The 22383-nt window shown below is 37.8% G+C and overlaps 2 protein-coding genes across 7 annotated transcripts in view; both read left to right on the forward strand.

Annotated features, from left to right (window-relative positions):
* The window catches only part of SLC39A10 (solute carrier family 39 member 10), a 31003-nt gene extending 25730 nt beyond the window's left edge, over window positions 1-5273 (forward strand). For 4 of the 6 annotated variants that reach the window (XM_056496305.1, XM_056496301.1, XM_056496306.1 and 1 more), the window contains 2 exons: window positions 1524-1714; window positions 2090-5273. In XM_056496305.1, the coding sequence (XP_056352280.1) occupies window positions 1524-1714; window positions 2090-2248 (350 nt within the window). In that variant the 3' untranslated portion in view covers window positions 2249-5273. The remainder of the gene's footprint in view (window positions 1-1523; window positions 1715-2089) is intronic. The other 2 variants (XM_056496302.1, XM_056496304.1) reach the window with 1 other exon arrangement.
* Window positions 5274-11175: 5902 nt separating this feature from the next.
* Window positions 11176-14269, forward strand: LOC130255644 (baculoviral IAP repeat-containing protein 5.1-like). The gene is made up of 4 exons (XM_056496568.1): window positions 11176-11649; window positions 12282-12391; window positions 12707-12821; window positions 13874-14269. The coding sequence occupies exons 1-4, from the start codon at window positions 11512-11514 to the stop codon at window positions 14060-14062; spliced, it is 552 nt and encodes a 183-aa protein (XP_056352543.1). The 5' UTR covers window positions 11176-11511; the 3' UTR covers window positions 14063-14269.
* Window positions 14270-22383: the final 8114 nt, after the last annotated feature.

The following is a 22383-nucleotide window of genomic DNA, read 5'->3' on the forward strand; positions in this document are numbered from 1 at the left end:
GGTGAGGGAGAAATATTGCTTCAGAATAGGTACTGCTGCAGGATTATATTGGTAGTGTCTAGTTACAGCATTTCTGTGAAGCTTTTTGAGTGTGTTTTAAAAATGTTCTTAGTGTACATTTTTACGTAGCTCTGCTTTTTACAGTGTTACTCAGTGTGGCATTTTCTTCCACAAAGTTAAGTCACATAAGTAAACACAGGTTTATGAAAGTGAAATTCCACGTGGGGCTCTTCAGAAGAGGCTTTGTTCCAGTTGTGTTTGTTCCAGCTGGTGTGGCCATTTAGAGTAAAGCCTGTAGGCACTGTTGCCAGTGCCATTGATTCTTCCTCCCTCATTGAAGCACTTCTCCTGGAGGCAGCTAACCGTGATGAAACCCATTGTTTTCACATTGCATGCAAATTTACTGCACCCTGAGAGTTTAAAAAGAGCAACCAGAGAGAGGGGGAATCTTCTGATTTTCCACCTGATGTGAAGTTGTGTTAGATTGAGCTATGTCTGTACTCACAGTTTGCTCACTTAAAGAGCTGCTGGCTCTGAATGATCTAAAGTGAGGCTAAACAAGTACTTCAGAAACCTTAGAGGTGATGAGGGAAAGCATTTTTTAGCATTTTATACCTATAGCTCCTGAGCTATAGGTAAATTATGGGCACAGGGGAATAACAGAGCAGATGTTTGTGGTTTGACACCTGTGCTGTACAATCACGAGTTAAGTGAAGCTGCTGCAGTAGATGAAGGATTGCAATGTATATTACAGTGCTTAGAACTTGACAACACAGTATGATGAAATTAACCTTGTATACTTGTGTACTCACCTTGGTGAGTAGTTTATACCTATTTTTTTTAATTTTATTATGTTTTGATTCTAATTTTTTATTCTAGATTAGGCAAATAATTTCAGGCATGTGTGACATAGGAATAATACATCAATTGCCCTCATATCTGTAGATCATCTTACACTTCTCACAATCACAAGAATTAAATTTGAATGGAGTAAAACTATTAGAGCAAATTACAAGACTGAAGTCTAGATTTTTATAGAATATCTACTTTTAGCACCTAATTTATCAGAGCTGTCCTGAATTCAGAATACAACACATTAACCTGGCATGTTTTCAACCAGAAAACTGATTCAGCACGGATCTGAAGTCATTCTTTGTGAATGGAACTCTTCCTAGTGCTCAAATTCATTGTCACCTTCTGTGGGGACAAATGTCTCATTATTCTCTGCCTGGATTTGCATAATGAGGTGTGTATAGCTAAGAGGAATTTTCACAGGTATTGATCCAAACTAAACCTCTGGTTTTATGTGCCACGAAGAATTGAGAAGTAAAGATGTGTGTGTGCCACACAGGCGTATCTCGGAGGGAAGAGCAGACCTAGGCTCCTCCATTAATTAATGACTGCTACCTTTCTGAGATTGTCACCTTGAAGTGGCACTTTGCTCACGGGGTGCAGAGCCCTGCAGTGGCTGGGGGTCTCTGGGGCTCGGAGCAGCGCTGACGCCGGCCGTGCTGTCCCCGCAGGTGACTTTGCGGTGCTGCTGAAGGCAGGGATGACGGTGAAGCAGGCCATCGTGTACAACCTGCTGTCGGCCATGATGGCCTACATCGGCATGCTCATCGGCACGGCCGTGGGCCAGTACGCCAACAACATCACGCTCTGGATCTTCGCCGTCACCGCCGGCATGTTCCTCTACGTGGCCCTGGTCGACATGGTACGGCTGCTGGGCGGGGCTTGGGGGCTCTGCTCCGGAAACCTGTTCAGGGCCACTCTCCACTGACATGTCATCGTCATATGTTCAGTTCTGGAAAGTTCAGTCTCAGCTCTGTCTTGAGGAACTTCATGTTCAGTTTCATGGATGAACGGGTGAAAGTTCAAGGAAAGGCATTTTTAGTTTGTTTTGTAAATACTTCACATGATCATGTTTTTATTGAATGTAGCTGTTCAGGAGAATTTAAGCTGTGTCTTATTGTATTGTTTTTATATCTGAACCCTGGAGTGCTTATCCTTGGCGATATCATCCTGTAAACTTGTCCATGTATAAATGGAATAGAGGTGAAATAACTTTCAATTGTTTTGTATCTTTCAGCTTCCAGAAATGCTTCATGGAGATGGAGATAATGAAGAGCATGGTTACTGTCCTGTAGGGCAGTTTATTCTTCAGAATCTAGGCCTGCTTCTTGGATTTGCCATCATGCTGGTGATTGCCCTCTATGAAGACAAAATTGTGCTTGACATCCAGTTTTGACCTGATGCTGGTAATCACTGTGGTTCCAATCTGTTGCTGTCTGGCTTTGAGTCTGCACTGTGTGGCTGTGTGCACACTGCTCAGAGGACACATGGTGCTTGCACTGCTTACACAAGGACAGGAGATTCCTTTCTGCCTAGAGTAGCTTCTGCTTTTCTCTAATCCCATCAGATGAGCTTACCCAACACAACTCCTAAACTCGAGTGAGCGCCGTTTAGGAAACCCTAAATCAGAGAAATAAGGGCCAAGGTCAGGGCGCTGTATAGGGAGCACTGCTTGCTTAAGAAAGAAAAAGTACAGGGAAAGATCTCATTTGGGAAAATACCATTCCATTAGTGCACTTGGACAGAACCCAGAAGATGTTACAGCTGAAACACCTGTGCAAGGAACCCAAGGAAACTTTTAGTGCCACATGAGTCTTGAGTAGATCATAGCTGTCTCTGTGTATGTCTAGGTCTATAGAGATATAACAGATGTGCACACATACACGAGTGTGTGCACCTCTGTACATACACCTATTAATCCTGTGCTGATTTTTTTGTATAGTGGTGACTTGAAGTGTTCAATCTTACAGCAGGACATGGGTTAAATGTTTAAAAAGGAAACCCCAAGCCTAAACACTGTTTAAATTCTTACAAGCTGTGTTAAGCTGCACTCCATCAATGCAAAGCTCCTGTGTAAGAAGGCAGGCTGTTGCCATGTACCCTGCAAAGTGTAACTTCTGTCGAGGATCAGTTTGATGATGTTTTTCCCCAGCTGAGATTTATTTGATGTTTGTACCTTGATATTAGTAGGAAAATGCAAAATGCAGTAGAATTAGTGTTAGCCTGGGGAAATCCCTGACCTTGGAGTTATTGAGCTGTTTCTGGTTCTTTCTTACAGACGCTAAACATGTATTGTGTGCCACTTGCAGCATAAACTACTGAAGAATTGTGGCTGTGAATTTGTGCAAACTGTTTTAACAAGAGAATCCATGTGGGAATTTCTCCATTTTTTTAAATGATTATTTTGGACTGTTTTCTTCTCTTCATGTTAAACCAAGGTGCAAGATGCTAGTTCCTGCAGCTGGACACAAGGGTTAAATTATGCTCTGCGTATGTTGTACTGGTAGGGTATTTACAATACTGTAACAGTGCATCAAATCTGCTCCTACAATGCCTTGATATCAGATATTGTGACACCAGCCATTTCTGGCAGTAAAGAATATGTAAGAAGATTTCTACTTCCAGTATAAAGGAGTTCATTTCTATGATATTTTTTTACAATTTTGGTATTTAAATTAGATTATTAAAAAGCAGATGTGGTAGAACCATGGTATGTGTCATTTAGAAGAATAGACTGAAAATTTGGGCCTTAACTTGCTGGGACCAGCTGTCCTAGATCAGATTGTGCTGACAGGCATTTATTGCCAGACATGAGTTAGTTCTTCTTGTACCCATCTCCTTAAAAAAAAAAAAAGAATTGTGAGTTTGTGGGGAGTGCAAGTTGATTCTGTAGTACCAGTCCTAAGCATGGTAGTAGCTTTTTTTAAAAACCCAGTTTGTCTCTCTTCTGTGTATGCCAGGTAAAAGCTGTAGTTTGACTATGTGCTGTAAGTTTTAAAGTTCTGGTCTGCTTGGTGCCAGTGTAGCTGCTAAAGCACTAATCCTAACACCTCTAATGAGAGCCAGTGGGTATCTGCATTCCATTTCAAGTTCCTGTGTTTCCTGTGGCCCTTTACTTTGGAAGCTTCATTGGTCAGTTTAGCTTTTACTGAGAGCAGCTCATGTATTTTAAAGGTGTCAGTTGGTTGCCAGTATTTCTTCCTAATGCAGTATCAGGAAACAGTATTAAGGGTCCATTTCAAAGAAGGGTGCAGTTTCTTCAGTGAAGAAGCCAAAAGCCCAGAGTTCAGACATGCAGCCATTTGATGTTCTGGACTCAGGTTTTCTTTTTTCCTCTTTAAACATGTTTAGTGTAGAACCCTTATTAGCAAACACACTGTTGTTAGCTTCAGATCGCTGAATTTCTGCAGTGTAGAACTCCTGGATGACATTTTTGCATAGTGCCCATGTTTGGTCAATGAGACAAAACCTCCTGGATACCTTCTGAAGATCTGAGTTTAAAGAATCTCTGTTTCTTTTGTATTAAACTGACTGACTTAAGTTTTGGGGTTTTTTTCTGTTAATTCTGAAATATAAGGGGGTCATTATGCAGCTGAACTGATATTTTGTCAAATAATTTTTTAAGGTTTATTTCTTTTAATTCTTTTCAAATGAAGATTTCTGTATTTCCAGTAGTATATTTACTGTTGTATTAGTTGGAATTTGGTTATAGCTCAATACACTGCCTCTGTAGGAAAATAGTTAACTTCCTTCCAAGACCATCTTCAGACAAGGGAAAAACATGGTCATTGAAGGTAGGTACTGTATTTTTCACGGAATATAGATTTACTTTTATTTTCTAGTATTTATTGCAAATGTAACAGAGCAGTGTAACAGCTGTGACTTCTCTGTGTTTCCACCAGTATTGAATTCCATTGATTCTAATGTACACTTCTGAGTCACATTACAGACAATCTGAATTCCACTACATTTCTACTTGGCTTCAACATTCCATTTTGCTTGAATCCAGAGTCTCATTTAACTTGTATTTGTTGGAGGGCATAAATGTTACTTGTATATTACAATGCTGTCACTGTGTGACATCCCATACAAATTCTGATGTAAATCACATTGCACTCAATCCGCTGTGATTATGCTTAGAAAATGTTGTAGTTGCTAGATGCAGTGTGATTATTTTTTTTTCTTTCCTCTCCCCATTAACAACTGAGTCTATGGTTTAAAATGTGATAATGGTCCAATAAGATAACTTGCTGAGCTATTGTGTTTTTTGTTATAACTAAATCATTTTTTAAAAATTTTATAAAGCTGGAAATTATCAAATGCTGTTTTGTTCATTGTCAACAGTGTTGTGTTCCTTTTATGTATGTTCCTTATACATAAGGAGCCTTCAGAAAATAAAAAAAAAATATTCAAGGAGCAGATATTTTTGTTGAGTTTCCTAAGGTTTGATTATTTGTGTGTTTTAATATTGCAGACATCACTACAAGCCCCTAAAATAAATTCTGAAAATTAAGGTGTCAAAATACTTTGCTTAACAGGGTTACTTAAACAATTAAAAACCAGCAGAAATGCTCTGTCCAATAAATGTTACAAACTTCTAGGTCAGTCAGGTAGGAGCAATACTGAAAACAAGAATAGTGGATTGGGGGATTCCATGGAAAGTTACTGTGATCTGCCTGTAAACTCTTCTCACTATTCTTATTTCACATTCTGTGGCACTGCTGCAAGTGCCTTCTGCTAAAGCAGCAGAATTCTCTCTATTACTGCAGTTAAAGTTACTAGCTTAGAACTAACAATATCCACTTGCCTACAGATGTGTCTTTCTATCTCCTGAACCATGGTAGCACTAGACTGTACCTGGCTTACAAACTGGACTAGAACTGGCCAAGGAGCTGAAAACTTAAAAGCTGGAAGAAGTAGGAGATACATAAACTGACTGTACAGGCAACAAAATGTTTCTTCATTCCCCCCCACCCCCCCAAAAAAAAAGGCCTTAAAACATTCTTAAGTGGAAAAGTAACTTCCCCAGAATGGAGCTACAGCACAATAAAGTACAATAAAAACTCAGAAGGGAATGCGCACATACTAACATTGTTAACAGTGGAAGGTCAGGGTAATGTGGTGTGTGGCTTTACATACCTGTGTAAGAATGGTGTCAAATAGCAGTTGTGTTTCTGACTGATCCTTGGTAATAGCAGCATTTTCAGTCATTCCAAAGAGCTCTGGGAAAGGATTCTGTGCAAGTCTCTTTGTATATTCAGTACAGTACTGAGAAAAGGTGGGGAAAAATACCTCTATCTTGAAAAGAAGATGAAGGCAGCAAACCGGCCCACAAAAGGCCACAAGCTGTACTTCAAAACCACTACAGGTTTTCCTAGACTGATGAATAAAGTGTGTAAACTAAGATATAAAGATACAATTTCTGAAAAATTCTGACGAGCTGATGAAAATTCTGTTAAAATGAGATACCAAGTATAAGGGGCTGCAGCCCCTCTCCGAGCCTACTGCCAGCCCAGTGCCTGAAGGTGTTTTGCTGATGACTGACACAACTCCTGTGTGCTAAATTAAGCTGATTATTGTGGCCTTTCTGCCTCCACTAGGTATAATGAACTACTCTCATGCCTATTTTAAAATGCTTTTAACTTCACTGGGCTCTGTTTCTCACTTACTGTCCCCTGAGTGCTGACTCACAGAGTCAATATAGATGACAGTAATTGGGTGGTGTTTACATAATGTCACTTTCTCAGAAGTCACTGAAACAAGGCCTGATAGAAGATGAGATTAAGCCACCAAAGCAAACAGTGGCCAAGTAAACACTGAGACACGTCTATTTAAAAAAAAAAAAAAAAAAAAAAAAGCTGTTGTCAATTCTGTTGTTCTGAGATACTTACATCTTCAGGAGAGGCAAAATAAACACCACTTGGATCAAGTGTATAATTGTCATTGGTAATGATTTCCGAGGAAAATAACATCTTCAGAACAGTTACAGAGCCAATCCCAGTTATCAGTGCCTCTGGCACCATAATTGCATTCCCCAGTCAGAGTGAGGAGCAGCAGCTGGCAGCTCCTGCAGGAAAACAGGACAGTGATCTGAGCAGCAACCCAGCACCTCCCTGGGCAGCCCTATCAGTATCACTGTAATTCACTTGGAAGGCAGCCAGAATTCTCACTGGAAAGTTTAAAAGCTGTTAATTACTTCTGCTAGTTCATGCTTGAACTATTTCATCTCCAGCCCTTCAAATACTTTTTAATAATCATCCCTCAACTCACCCAGCCATTACTGCTTTTGAAGAATAATAGCACCAAAAATTTCCATAGTAATGCAGCTGAAACTCCCTGGATACAAGTTTATGGAAAACTTTTCCAAAATTAGCTCTACTTGTTCAGCATCTTTCTAAAATATACATATGCCATCATAAGGCTATAGCTGGGCTAATAACTTTTATTTATTTTATATTTTTAGAAAAATCAAACATGCTTAAATTCTTGAGGTTGGGAGAAGCTGAACTCCTCTTAGGTGCATAAAAAGAAAAAATTATGAGTGATAACAGAAAATTATTTGCAGGACGGCAAGAGTGGGTGATGGACTGAGAACCGGGATGAAGCAAACCAGTCAAAAAAAGTACCAAGAAATGCTTACTACATACAAATCATTATCTTTCAGGATGAAAAATGGTTCCCTCCCTGCTAGGAACTATATCTGCAATTTTTTCAGAACCTTTGATCATGTAATAAGAGGACATCCCCCTCACACCCCTCCACCCCCACTCTCCTTCAGGAAAGAAACACCTCTGTAAAGTTGCTTGAATGACTTGCCTGTTAATCACATTATTGCCTGAATTTGCCTGTTAACCACATTACTAATCAAAATCCCTCCAAGCTGACAGTGAAAGTACCTCCCCTCTTCCTGCCATCCATAACTTTAACAGACTTTGCCCATACTGGGCTGCTTAGGAAGCTGAACCATGAAGAAGTGCCACAAATGGCTGGAAACCTCCTGAGAGGCTTCTGTGGAAAACACCCACCTCTGCAAACAGGGAAGGAAAGGCTCTCTGCCTGAGTTCCTCAGCTGGATCCCTGTTGGACTTTCTGTGCTGACAAGCACTGATCCACAAGAAAACACTGCTTTTGACTTGAGGCCGTGGAGAAGGCTTCCAGAATTGAATGATAGAACTAGGATCACCAGTGTGTAGTTTGAATAAAAGTGTGTAATATCATATGATGGAAAACTTGGAATTTAAGGTTTTAGAATATATTAATATATAAAAGGCAAGATGGGAGTTTTAGAGTAGAGGTTTCTTTCTTCACCTGTTTCTTCATGAGTTTAGGTGGTACTTTTGTAATTGGATAGAAAATCCCACATTGTGGGTCAGGGGTAATTAGTTATTGGTTTAAAAGTAAAAATAATTTAGGTGTTCGTTCTTAATTAAACAGTTAGGCCTTAGAGAGATACATAACCATTTTTAAATTGTTAACTAGAAGTGCTAACAAGTAGAACTCACTGGAACATAGATAAGAATTAATAAACATCTGAGTCCAAAAACAAAATATCATCTCTTGAGCATTTAATCCTCACTCTGATAGAAGGAAAAAAGAAAAGAAAACACAATAGATCCCAGCTGGTTTCACTCTGCAGCAGTCCAGGGCTGGACTTGTCCTTGGCACTGAATAAATCCCAGCCAGCCATCAGGGGTGGCAATAGGATATTTCACACCTTGCAGGAACAGTTCATTTGTCCTGTCCTGCACAGCAGAGCTGAGCCACTCAGAGCCCAGCTTCTTCCTGCTCTCACACTTTGTGAGTCAGGGGAAACCCTTCCTAGAAAAAAGCCTTCAGCAGGAGGTCTTTAAATGGTCATGAGCATCAGTTCCAAAGAGTCTCTTTTTTAAAGCTATTTATTTGTGTACATCTAATGAATATATTTTACATACAACTGTATGTATGACATCATGTACCTATACTTTTTTTTGTATTATAAAATGTTGTTCATACAATATTTTAGCTTTTTTTTTTTTATTCTTACTAAATCTGATTTCTGGCCTTTACACAGAGACATCAGGTAGAAATGTTTGATTTAGTTTTCAATTGAGACCATTTAGTTAAATATACAACCTAATTTAGATAATCTACATTAATTATACAAAAATAATGTAAAATAATGGAAAATGTGATTGCAAACACACCTCCAATTATTAAAACAGTGGATAGGTTTTCCCAGTCTTACCTTTTTAAAAAGAAATATATACCTAGAGAGCTGTATTATTAATGCCATAGCAACAAGTTTCAATTGATGAAGTATGAGACAAGCAATAAAATAAAAAATAAATTTTCTCCACTATTGGCAGTAACTGAGACTACTTTCCTTGCAGTGGAAGACAATTATTTAATTTCTGAGGCTTTCTTCCCCAGATCACAGACACACATTCATCAGGGTCAGCTTTAACTGATTTACAAAGTTGCAACATTGCTCACAGGTTTTCTGCACTTACTGCAAAAGTCAGGATCAGACAGTGGATATCAGATATTTAATGCACTGCATAGTTTGAAATACAATTTAAATCTTTTCTTTCATGTCATGCCACCTCTTAAGTATTGTCCAGTGAAAACCTCCAACTACCCATCCATTTAATCTGGACCTATGAAATTCTGACAGTTTCAAAACACTTCTGCTAACAATATTCTCTTGAGGGATGTAGACAATCTACTATAAAATGCAGGATACCTTTGCAGCTTGGTGGCTGGAGACTTGAAATCTACCTGTCAATCTCAACAGCACAGAATACTGACAGAATTACAGGCAGGAAGTGCAAGAAATACATCTTAGAATGTGTTATTACATCTATAATCTTACTTTCTAGTATTCTAGGAGTACTTTTCTACATAAGAATGCAGAAAATAGGCAATTTTTTGTTTGTTTTAAATGCCATAAAAACAGTCAAAGAAAAAAAAAAAAATCCGTATTTCAATTCTGATGTATAAATGTCACCCGGGACTCCATGGTCCCATATTACTGGGGTGTTTATATATTAAATAATATATTGCACATAAAGCATGTTTGAAAAAAATAGCATTGTCAGATAAGACTGCTTACAAGAAACATTTAAACTATTATGGTTTTGTCCCACGTTTGCATTTTGCCCTTGAAATGATACAAACTAATCAGTTAAATAGATCATGACATAACAAGATGATAAAATATGCCAAAATATTTCACCTACAATTTCTTTTAAACAACAAACAAATTATTAATTCCTGAAAACAATCCATTTGCATGAATTAGTGTCTTGTGTTAAAGAAGCATGAGATGAATTTTACTGTGTTTTGTGCAGTTAAAAAAAGGCTTTGTGTTTAGTTTGGCATTTCAACTTTTAATCAAATAAAGTTCCTTGCTTCATGCAAATACACTCACATGTGCACACATCTACACACACGAGCATCAACTGCAGTAAAAAAAGAGATTAAAATACCTGATCATCAGCAAACTTAAGAAGGGCTGCCATAGAGTTAGCACCAAGAGAAACTATAAAGATCAGTGCATGGAAGGCCCAGGTTATGAATGATAAATTCCTGCACCATTGGTATTATCTGGAAAAAGAAAAAAAAAAGTAAAATAAAGGAATTAAAGTGTTCTATTTTCATGTAACCCACGTTACTCTAAACATCTAAGTATAAATTTCAAGGACAGTATTCCTGCATATAAAAATAGACACCAGTACAGTCCCAGAGGAATCAATCATGCAGCATTTGTAAATCTATGCAAAAACAACGCCCTAAGAGCTAACATTGGAAGTCCTATACAAATGTTCTTTAATCTCATTTCTGTCACCACATCTGGACAGAATAATGTGCTGGATTATTTTCTGCACTTACTCCATCTGTATTTTGGAGAAGATTTAAATTTTCAAGTCTCACAATGCAACATCTTTCAGAGGTGTTAAGATCTTTTCTTAGAAAGCTGCTGCATGCAGCAGTCTTGAAGACATTGATGTTTAAACTTCTACTGAATTTAACTGGACTCTATGCCAATATAAGAGACAGTTTATAAAGTGACAGCTTAATGCTTTGATAAGCATGTAAGGGTAAACCCTTACAGACATACACCTTTAAAATACTATCATCCAGCATCTGGCTATGCTCTATAATATTTTAGAACAGAATAATTATAGTATTATAAAATAACCACCACTTCTTTAAAGAAAGTCAACAGCATTTGCAAAGACAATCCTAAGAATTAATCTCTGAACATGAAATTCAAGAAACACTGAAGGCTTCAAATAGCAATGTTACTTCAACCCCTTTGGTAGCAATCAGGACAGTTTTTTTAAAAACTTTAAATGTGAAGTTTCTGTACTTGTAACTAGAGGTTTTAACTTGCAGGTTTTGATGTTTCAATTGTAAAATCCGCAATTACCAGAGGCGCTTTCAGTTAAAAAATATATAGTGTGACCAAGGACACAGACTGTGACACAAGGGGAAGAAATTCCAGTACCTTCATTTCCCTTGGCTGTCCTGCCCGTACACTCACCTGTGTTAGGAAGGGACTAAGGCTCCTCTAAGCCTTCCCCTGCTCTCCAGGTGCAATGTGTCAGCAATTAGCAAAGGCCTTAAATGTGAGAGCAGGAGTGAGGTCCTGCCTTGCACTGACTGTTGGCTTCACAGATGGAGGCACTCCTGCAAGAGCTTAGCTCAGCTTCCAAGCTCTTAACTGATTTTAAGGAGATGTATGAATATGAGACCCGCTTAAAAACCTTCACCAAGTGGCCCTTCCAGGAGAACTGCAAGTGCACTCCAGAGAATGTAAGTCTAAAATAGTTATTTTGCCTCTGCCTTAATTTATATGTGCTATGCCTGAATGTGAAGTCATTGTTAAATACATTCAGGTTCAAGTGGAGTCTACTAAACCTGAAGATAAAAAGTTAAATACTAAGCTTTCCTCTGTTCCCTCCTCAGAAATACTGTAGTGATACTGACTGGTTTTTTCTGTGTTCAGTCCACTAGTCTGCCCACAGTTTTTTATAATTATTGTTCTTGTTCCCTTTTTTTTTGTTGTTGTTGTTCCTGTTATTTGAGAATTAATTTCTTGTCTTACGTAGTCTTTCTAATTGTGATTTCTATTCACGATAAAACAGCCTACATTAAACAAGTACAGATCCAGCAAGAAGGACAAAGTAGTGGAATGATCACTACTTCAAATTCAGAAATGGAAATTATTTAAATTTAAAACAATCCACCTGACTTTTACTTTAGAACACACATGACACTGCTAGCCTGAATTTCTGATGAATCATACTGCAAGAGTTATCTGAGAAGGTGTTTGGTTGCTAAAACAAGCTTCATTTTTGGTGTCCTGACCAGACATGATTCTAAGTGGCAGGAAACATGAGTAGTGCGTGGGATAAGGCTCTAAACTTCTAAATTGTCCCCTGCAGATGGCAAAGGCTGGCTTCATCCATTGTCCAAGTGCAAACGAACCAGATGTGGCAAAATGTTTCTTTTGCTTGTTAGAGCTGGTGGGCTGGGAACCAAATGATGACCCACGGTAAGCACAGCTGTAACAATGCTCTTAAAGTATCTCTCCAAACTTCTTGAGTAGTTTTACAATGAGTTAATGTCCCTGTCAGTCTCCACCATGACAGTTCACAAAGCTGGAAGTTTATCTTGCCCAGCAACTGTGAAATTGTTCAACTACCTTTATCTGAGATCCACTAAAATGTTTCATCTTTTCTGTATCATACTGTTTCTGCTGATAGACAGCACAAGTACTGAAGAGACCTGCCTGTACAGATCTCTTCATCTCGTGAAATGGAACTTCCATGGCTTTAGCATCTCTTCTTATTCTGGGTTTACCTTGCAGGGAGGAACACACCAAACGTCACACCTGTGAATTTTTATCCCTTCCCAAGCACTTTGATGAGCTGACAATGGAGGAGTACTACATGCTGGAGATGGCCCGGCTGAGGACCTTCATTGTAAGTGTTAACCACATAATCTGAAATTCAAAGCTAAAATATATACAAAAACTTCTCTTGCTAATATTTCCACACATCAGCCAGGAATGACGATTTAAGGCTAGAATATGACTTATTCTAAAGATTTATGAGCATTATTGGCAAAGGAATCTGTACCTAGGCACTTCTCAGTGTAGTTTATTGTTTGGCTTTTAAATGCAAACCTGTTTCCTTTAGAAGCGTTTTTCCAACAACTCATTACAGCAGTAAAAATATTGGGTGCAATAATCAATTCAGAAAACTCAAAGATGAGCAGCTCTACCATTCTCAGGAGGGATGAACAACCTAAATGAAATGAAAAAATTTGACCAGATCATTGCTTCACATGTCCAGTTTTACATATAAATCTGCCTAATTACATTTTAAAGCCCATTTCAAATATTTTACTCCTCCCCACTTCTGGGATTTCATGCCATAGTGTTGATATATAAAAAAAAAAGCACACAACTGAGCTGCTCAGTTGATGTAGGTCAGCTGATCTGAGCCCTAATCCTGTGGATAGTAAGAATCAAGTGAACCAAGCTCCCTGATGAGGCACAGTAAAAGATGCTGCTTGTTGGTGGGTTTGCACAAATAAGATCTTTACCAATAATGTTCTGTTTTAAATATATATATATATACCTGGTGACTGTCAAGGTTAAGCATTTAAGGTCACTGTGCAACAGACTGAAGTACAAAAAACCAGGATCATGTATGTGGCACAGTGATATCTTAGAAGGTGGACTAAGAGTGACAAGGTGGTGTTACCTAACTTGAACTGTGAATGATTTAGGGCAATGTTTCAAGGGCCAAAAGGGGTCTTGGCCATAATATGACTTTATTTCTAAGTACAGTATACTGGATACTGTATATAACAAGGATATTGTCACAGATAGCTGGGAGGGCTGTGCTCTAAGCGACCAGGGCACAACTGCGATCGTGAAGCACTGATACCTGAATGCAGCCTGAGGAGGGGGGCTGGAATTTGGCTGAACTACACAGCTGAAAGGCTCAATCTCTTGCTTTGATTCAAGTCCAAAATTGGCAGGCGCACAATCAGCTCTTTTCAAGAAGAAGTCGCGGCAACGAGGCAGAGGCTGGTGGATTACTTCGGCTGCAGACCCCAGCTCCCGGCACCGCCGCCTCTCGGGGATGAGCCCGCAGAACAGCAGCCAGGAGGCTCAACTGCCGGGCAACAGGAGCCCAGCACAAGTGAGATGTGAAACCTGACTCTGAAAGCGTCTCTTAACCTGGTGCAGGCATTCCTCTCTTTATCTGAGTGCGAATCTAGAGCTGCACAGGTGTGTGAGGAAGTGTATGCAGGGAATTGCTCTCAGCCTCTCTGGATCAGAGGAGTGAGTACACACAGGTTATGGCCTGTCTTTCACTGTGTGCTTTCTTGGGATGGCTGGGTGGGCAACTAAGAGTAGTCTCACTACCCTGAAAAATGTCTAAGCAAATACTTTTGTTGTGGTTTTTAGCAAGGTGACTTTTTTGGAATAAAGATTCACAACTGTGAGTACTTTCTGTAATCTGTGTTAAAACCTTACACTTAGGCAGGCTCAAATCAAAACAGTTCTGCTTCAAAGCACGTTCCAGCACATGAAATGGATCTCTGTGTCTGCAACAACTGCTTTAAGCACCTGCATTATCTACACTCCTGCTTACCACTAAGTCGTCTTTCTAGATCAGACAGAACTGACACAGATAATGACATTCAGCAGAAACAGCAGGTGTTCTGAACAAGGGTAGACACAAGGTGTGTAAGACAGTCTCAAGGAAGACCCCTGGGGATTTTGGTGTGCAATTGAAAGAACAAAAGCTAAAGCCCTACTATTAGGTTTTTTTTAAAGTTTTTCATTACAAATTTCAAACTCACTGGAGTTTTCAAAATTTTACTAATTCCTATTTTCCTCTGTGAGAGACTGTTGCAGAATAAAAATACATGCTTGTAAATATTTTTGGTTTTTAAAATGCAGACAGTCCCTTTCTCAGTAAGGTAAAAGTTTTGTACAATGCTTTGTCAGGTCTCAGGCAGCGAGTGAACAGCAGTTTTTGGAACTCCCCTGACTTGTCTTTCCACTCTGCAAGAAAATCCTCATGCTGGGAAACCTAAAAACATGTATTTCAACATTCTTCAAAGCATTTATGAATTCTCTATCTTGAGAGTAAATTATCCCTTAATTTGACACATCAATCCATGCAGTGTTTTTTCCTAAGTTACAGAAATGAGGTTGACATGCTTAAAGCTTAAAAAAAAAATAAATATATGTTATTCTAAGAAGCCTCTTGTATAGCACAGGATTACTACCTTTGAAAGATTTTGAGTAATTTTTAAGTTCAAGCTCCTCTCTAGAAAGTGAAGAAATTATGCAGGAGGGGAAGTGAGCATGCGTTTTAATTCTCTCTTAGAACTCTGTTCTAGTGCCAGTCTTTAATGTTACACATTAACATGTCATCAGTGACAATCACACTGCAGTATCACTAGGTAACTACGAGTTGGGCTGCAGCTGCATGCAGAAAGGGATGGCAGTAAAACAAGAATGAGAAAATTTAAGCCAAGCAAAGCAGCAGAGAGTTTTGTAAATGGCTTATGCCCAACCCAGCTGTTGTTAGTGCAGCTTCCAGAGTGGGGCCAGCACTTTATGTGGGGTGTTAACTTTGTATTAGCCTGACAGAGTATCTGTGAGTATTCACATTTAATTGGGAGTATTAGAGCTACATGGGTGATAAAAAATGCTTTCACCTGACACGTAAAAGGTGCAGCAACTCTCTGCCTAAGGATAGTGACAGATAATGCCATTCCCTTGATCTGTCATGCAAGGGTTGGTCATGCTCTCAGCTTTGGTGTTACTGTTTGAGACTCTTCAGCAGTTAACAGATGACAGTGTGTCTACAGATCACATTTTAAGGAACACAGCTTACATGAAGGACTTTTTATTTACTCCAGTTTGGCTGTGTGAATGCACATATAGCTGTCCCACACCTCTTTGGCCTGTACTGCTGAAAGTCAGCACCTTTCACTTATTTTAGCTACAGAGAATTTTCTGTGGGGCTGCCCACCTCTGCTTTCACTGGGTAAAATCTTCAAAAGAGGCTTACTCCACACCTTCCCTGGGGATGACTGGCATCCCTCACACTGGCAGCTGGCATTCAGGTTCTGCATCTTCATGTTTCTGCTGATGGAAGGTTTTTGGAATCAGTGTGAGGTAACTTTATTGCTTATTCTAATTTACGGATACAGGGGATTTTTTTGAGATATAAAATAGTAAGATTTAAAGTCAAAGAGTTAGATTTATAGAATACAGACTGCCTTGGTGGTAAAGGTTACCTCAAAGGTGCATTCTAATATGATCCCAAAATATTAAGCCCTGAATAAAATGATTATTAGCAGTATCTTTAACAGTTCTGCTAAGCTTAGACTGCCTAGACCTTTCCCTGTTGCTACCTACACTACAGACAAAAAATCCAATGTAGCTTTTGCATGTGAGTTGGCTACTGTATTAAGCCTTGCAAATATTTTTATAAAAGGTGACCAGGTAGCATCAGGAGATCCAGACTGGGAAAGGTGAAAAAAGTAATTAATTAAATTCCTGACAGGATGAAAGAATGTCAGAATTGCAAGGTGAAATATTAGATGTGAGAAATGTTAACATTTGTGATACCAGTCACCCAGCAGTGTAAAAAAAAAATGTTGGTAGGGGAGGAGGAATAGATAAATGCCAGGAATTCTTGCCAGGTTTTAGCCAACCATTTTAAAATTAAAAGAGTTGCATATTTATTTTCAAAATTCTCACCTTAACTGATTTTCCAGCAAGATAATGTGTAGAAATATTATTATTCTAATATGAAAAAAAAAAAGAAATGGTAATTCTAATGACGCAATTAAATATATAAAATAAACTGATTATATTGTGCTAAGAAGTATCTTAGTATAGTTTTAAGTATAACTTGGAGTGAGGGCTTCAAAACAAAGGGGGAAAACAAATCTATTTTCCTTAACTGTAAGAACCTTGGATATTCACGACTTTCATTTTTTAGCTAATTGTGCCCCCTCCAGGTCCTTCTGTAATTCACACTTTCATTAATCATCGACCTTCCTGAATGCATTTTTCCAGTGTTGTAATAAAGTGAGGGTCACTGGGTTTGATTATATGCAAACTATTGGCTTTTTCTATGTTCTTTATTCATTTGTTTGTTTGATAGCTCCCTAAAGAGCCATCATCAGAGGCCATCTTCTTGCATTACCTAAGGGAAAAATACAAACTTTCAAAATTGAAATGTAAGCTCTTCAAGTGCTTATCTCAAAGTGCTTCTTAAGGCAATTTATTCCCTTTTGTCATTACAGCAAAAGCACATTAGTATAAAAATCATAGCAGGCACATACTCAGTACAATCCTTGAAGAATTTAAGAGGAGATAGATGAATCCTAAAGTTCATTGTTTATAATAAACAATTTTCCTCTTTGAAATAATATATTTAGAATAAAAGTTCTTACTAGAAAGTTTAATCACATTTAGTTTTATATTTAAATCAAAATAATAATATTCCTCTGAAATTTTGAACATCTTATGCACACAACTGTATTAAAGTGAGTATTTTCAAGTAAAAACAAAGGGAATTTTCCACTGATGAAAATGGATATTGTGGAAGAAAGCCCAAATTTAGGAGAGGAAGTTTTGGTGGAAAAATGTATGAATGGCAGTGACCTTCTCTGTTATGGATCAGAAATTGCACTTGGGAATGACCCATCACCAGCTGAAGGAGGATGCCTTTCTTCCCCCTTTTAGAAAGGTTCAGGAAAACATCTGAAAGAAATTCTGTCTAGCCTACCCACAAGGGAAAAAGGTAAAATACATCCAGAGATTCAGAAAATAGATTTGTAACCCACCAGCACAGCATGATAATAATAAAGTGTGAACTTTGTAAAGTCACAAGGATTTTGAGTAATTTGATAAACACAGACAAGGGAAAATTTAGTAACACATAGGTCTGGAGAAGCAATAGGGACTGGAAACCTGAGTATCTGTCAGATGAGGCAGTAGAATCAGCAGTGGTAGAATCTTACAGCACAGAACAGGGCTCAGCAGTGGCTCAAAAACGTACCAGAAAAAATTGCTGAGCTCCCAAATTTCTATGTGGCTCAGTCACTTCTGAGGGCCCAAGGGACATGGAACCAGATTATATTTTCAACACAAGTGGATACCAGCAAATGCAGAGTGTAAACTGACTGCAGCAAATGTGCATGTTAATCACAGTCTAGGTCAGACCATGTTTATGTCATTTGTTCAGAATAATTTTACTCATTCTTATTTTAAAAGAGCAATTTAGCATTTGGGTAAAACTCAGCTAAGACCTGCATTATTTCTTTCCCTGCTTCAAAGCTGCAGTCACATATTATTTTCAGCATATCCCACTTCAGACTTACTATTTGAATAATTAAAGAACAATTTTCTAATACCAGCCCAGAACACACAGCTTTCATCATCTATGAAATCCTTCTTCATTGACAGGAATGCAAAAGCAGTCACTGGTTATGTTTGCAAATTATCTTTGGACTGCTTACTAATTCTGCTTTTTAAAAAATCTGTTGTTACAAAAAGCTCGAGTTGCATTTTATATGGTTCCTGTGGTCCTAATATCCACCCATAAACTCATAACTACAGGCATAATATATACCATTAATTTGAGGTAGATTCTGCCTCACCTTTCAAAATTAAAAGCTATCATTATTTAGTTTTAAAATGCTAATCATCTTTCCATTAGTTCAAAAAGAATTTTGATCAAAGCTGCGTAAAAGTGAAATGGAGGGTGAACTGTACAAGTGTTGAATTCATTAACATTTGTCAACTGTTTAGCCTGAGTGATTGAATTATTAATACAGTAATTACTGAAAAAATTACATATACAATCAGAATCCCAGCATACATCCTGTATTGTCAACAAGTGGTTTTGCTTCCAAAAGTACAATCAATGCCCTATACTACAGATATTCAGATATGACCTGATTTTCAAAATAAGTAGAAATACCATGTGATAAAGAAACAAATTTTGAATAACTTCTCTGGCTGTCAGCAGAACAGTAGTTCACCTTTTGCATCACACACCTGATTTTCTCTTTTTGCTTTCTCTTGTTTCTTGGATTCCTGTGTCTGCTGGAATACAGCAAATTTATCTTGAACCTCCCTCAGGTTTGTTTGTTTCTTTCTTAGACCATCCATAGAAATTTTTAACTTTCCTTGAGCTTGATTCAACTTTAGCTTTTTGGGTGCAATGTTTGTGTGACTGTAAATAAAGACAAAATATAAATTAAACATCTGAAGATACACCCTTCACTCCAGGGTCTTTTATTTAGGGAAAAAAAAATAACAAAAACGTGAAGATGAAGGGAAACCTCAGCAGCTCTGTAACTCATGCAATATTCCGTTTTATAACTTATCTGAAGAAAATTGGTTTTTACTTAATCACTTGCTTCTGTGCTGATACTAATTTATACAGTTTCTGCATTTTTTTACTGGAATAACACATAGTGATTGAAAGCAAAGACAGTTTATACTTCCAAACTGTGTCCCACTTGATCACAATTTAGAAAGCTTTATGGATTTGTGCCAGCAGAAATGCACAAACAATAATATGTATTAAGTAACATCACACATCCAGCCAACTATGTACACAAAGTACAAGAAAATACTAACAGCTTTTCACAACCAAGGATATGTTTTCCCCAAAGCATGCAGGAACAAAATACCTTCTCAAATAAAGGCATGCCAAATAAGGAGCCTGCCATTCAAGACTCAGCTATCAAGGGCCACACTGACCTTAGTGCCCAGAGCAGATTTACTGCTCAACTGTCAGCTCCAGATGTTCCAAATTAGAAACAGCATCAAAAAAAGCACATTTCTTCAATGCAGCAAAGGCAATGCATACCAAAAAATATCCTGTGGGCTTCATGTGACTACCAGAAACCTCCAAGGACACCTCAAGAATGCCCCAATTTTGTGCAGCACTCTAAGAGGATGTTAACTTTGTTGCTATCTGAAGAGAATATTCCTTCCATGCATTCTTAGAAAAATTCACAGCTGAAAATCAAGCTCTACACCTTATCAGGTATATTATATTAATTGATCTGTACTATTGCTTTTTGCATAAGTATCCCACCAGTAATTTCACCTCTCTTCTGGTGTTAAATTACATTGATAGACTGATCCCTTTAGGGAAATTTAACTATTTTTTTAAATACATACTTACATATCATAAAACTCCATGGCTATGACCCACTTAAAGAAAAACCAAATAAAGAAAAAATTACCAATTAACAGGTAATAAAGTATCAAACAAAACCATTGTTTTTTATACTTAATCATTACCTAAAATAAGATCCTACTAACAGTATTACAGAGTAAAACTGTCTTGTCTAGCTATTCAGAAAGTTAATGGACTTCTAAAGGCAAACAGAAGCAATCATGACTAATAGTTGTAGTTATGGTTAATGCATGACCCCTGCTTTTTTAAAAAATTATTTTATATTTCACATAAAATGCCTTTTGTATTGCAGGACATCTTTTCCTGATTTATGTAAAACATTGTATCTTACCACTCTCCAGTAAAAGTATTCATATTTTTCCAGTAAGTATTGTCAATATTATTTTATTTGTGCATTATAAGTGAATTAAAATCCTTAACTGAAATTGTCATCCCTATAGCATTCTTTATCCTGAAGCATCACAAAATCAAAATACAGTCTTTGAGTGTACAAATTCTGTCTGTAACATTCCCTGCAAATTCAGCAAATGCACTGAGACTCAGCAGAGATGAAGCAAGTAATTTTAATTAAAAACTGTTTACGTCTGGCTACTGGCCATTCTAGTTAGCAATCCATAAAATGATTGTTCCAGGTATTCTCTTATCAGCAGAAATCCTCACTGTAGTGTAGCCATTCCCTGTGTGATCAGCAAGCAGAAATTGAAAAACTGTGAACAGAAATTACCTGCTAATAGGATTGAGAGGTATCACTCACCTCCCAGTAGCACCTAAGCTGACTTAACCATTCAAAGTCATTCTCATCTTTGCCTTTTTTGCTTACTAGAGATGCAAGAACATCCTCAGCATGAACACCAAGCTCAACAAGTGCTCCTCGAGTCACTCGATTCTGCTTAGGCAGCTTTCCTCACACCAAGGTGACAATGTCCTCCCTCTGTCTATTATCCTGTCCCAGAAAATCCTCTGCTGCCTGAAAAAAAATTGTAAAAGTTAAGAAATTGAATGTCTGGTCCTGGGCATGATTATGTTTTCTCGTATTTCTTATTTTTCACTATATTACTTTTATTTCTCTGGATTAAATAGTTCCTTCTCACTATGATACCATACAATGCCCTTCATTCACCTGTAGCTCAACAGGAGTTTGAAACACTTTTTATTTGTTTTACAAACCCAAATATAAACCATCAATGGCACAAATCTGCAAATAAAACAGCATACACAACTTAATTCCTGAAACACAGGAAATATCCATGTCCTTTTACTGTTTCCATTTTATTTTTTCCAATAGTATCTAAGAATATATCATTAAGAAAAACAGCTGAACAATTTACTTAAAAGACCATTTAAAGTTTGATTTTAAAAAGGTTTTCCTCGGCAATAATTCTTGTGTACTACCCTCTGTAAGATGCTTCCCACTGTATTTACTGAAGATCAGTTTAAAGATGTGCAACTTTACTTACAGTCTCTGTACCATATAAACTAATACAGAAAACAAGAATTCTCTCTTTAACAGCTAATCCACCTCCAGTACATAAGAAGATATTATTTATCCCTTCCCAGCAATAGCAAACTTTAAGGAAATTGAGTAGAGAACCAAGTACAACTTAACAGAACAGTATTCCATGATTAAAAAAAAAACAAAAAAAAAAAACCACAAAGCCAACATCTTCAAGAGTTTTTTCCTCACAAGATTTCTTGTCCTGTTCTTTGCACTGAAGGGATGTTTCTCTGGGACTGAACCAGCATTTTGGTTTTCATTTTTGTACTTGTTTTGGCTGGCTTTGCACTGCACTCACTGCACTGTCAAGTCTGTGTATGGGGACCCAAACCCAGTTCCTCTTCTTACAGCAAAGGCTGTATTACTTAACAAGATCCCTATTAAATACTTCCATACCAAGTGAGGTCTTTGGCCTCTGAAAAAAACCTCAAGAAGTTCCTAATTAGATTTTTAAAAAAGAATCTGGGGAAAACCAGATGCTTTTCCTCTAAGTATTAAGTCCCTTGAGAATTATTTCCAGAAATTCATTGCGCTTCCTTAGTTTTTCCAGCATCTTGTCTGTTGTTACTACTGTCAGAACATGTCTGGTCTGGAAAATTAATTATTCCAGATAAAAATATCATTGTCTTTTCAAGTGAATCACCACACAGCACTGCAAGAAGTGCTTAATCAAAATGAATCTCTGTATCACATTCTGCTTTACTCAAACCATTGTGAATTTACTGACCTTGCTTATTGCAAGTTCACCAGAGAAGTAGTTAAGCAGCTTGTATGAAATTATTCAAA

This window comes from Oenanthe melanoleuca, chromosome 7 (assembly GCF_029582105.1).
Source record: "Oenanthe melanoleuca isolate GR-GAL-2019-014 chromosome 7, OMel1.0, whole genome shotgun sequence".
Classification (NCBI taxonomy): Eukaryota; Metazoa; Chordata; class Aves; order Passeriformes; family Muscicapidae; genus Oenanthe; species Oenanthe melanoleuca.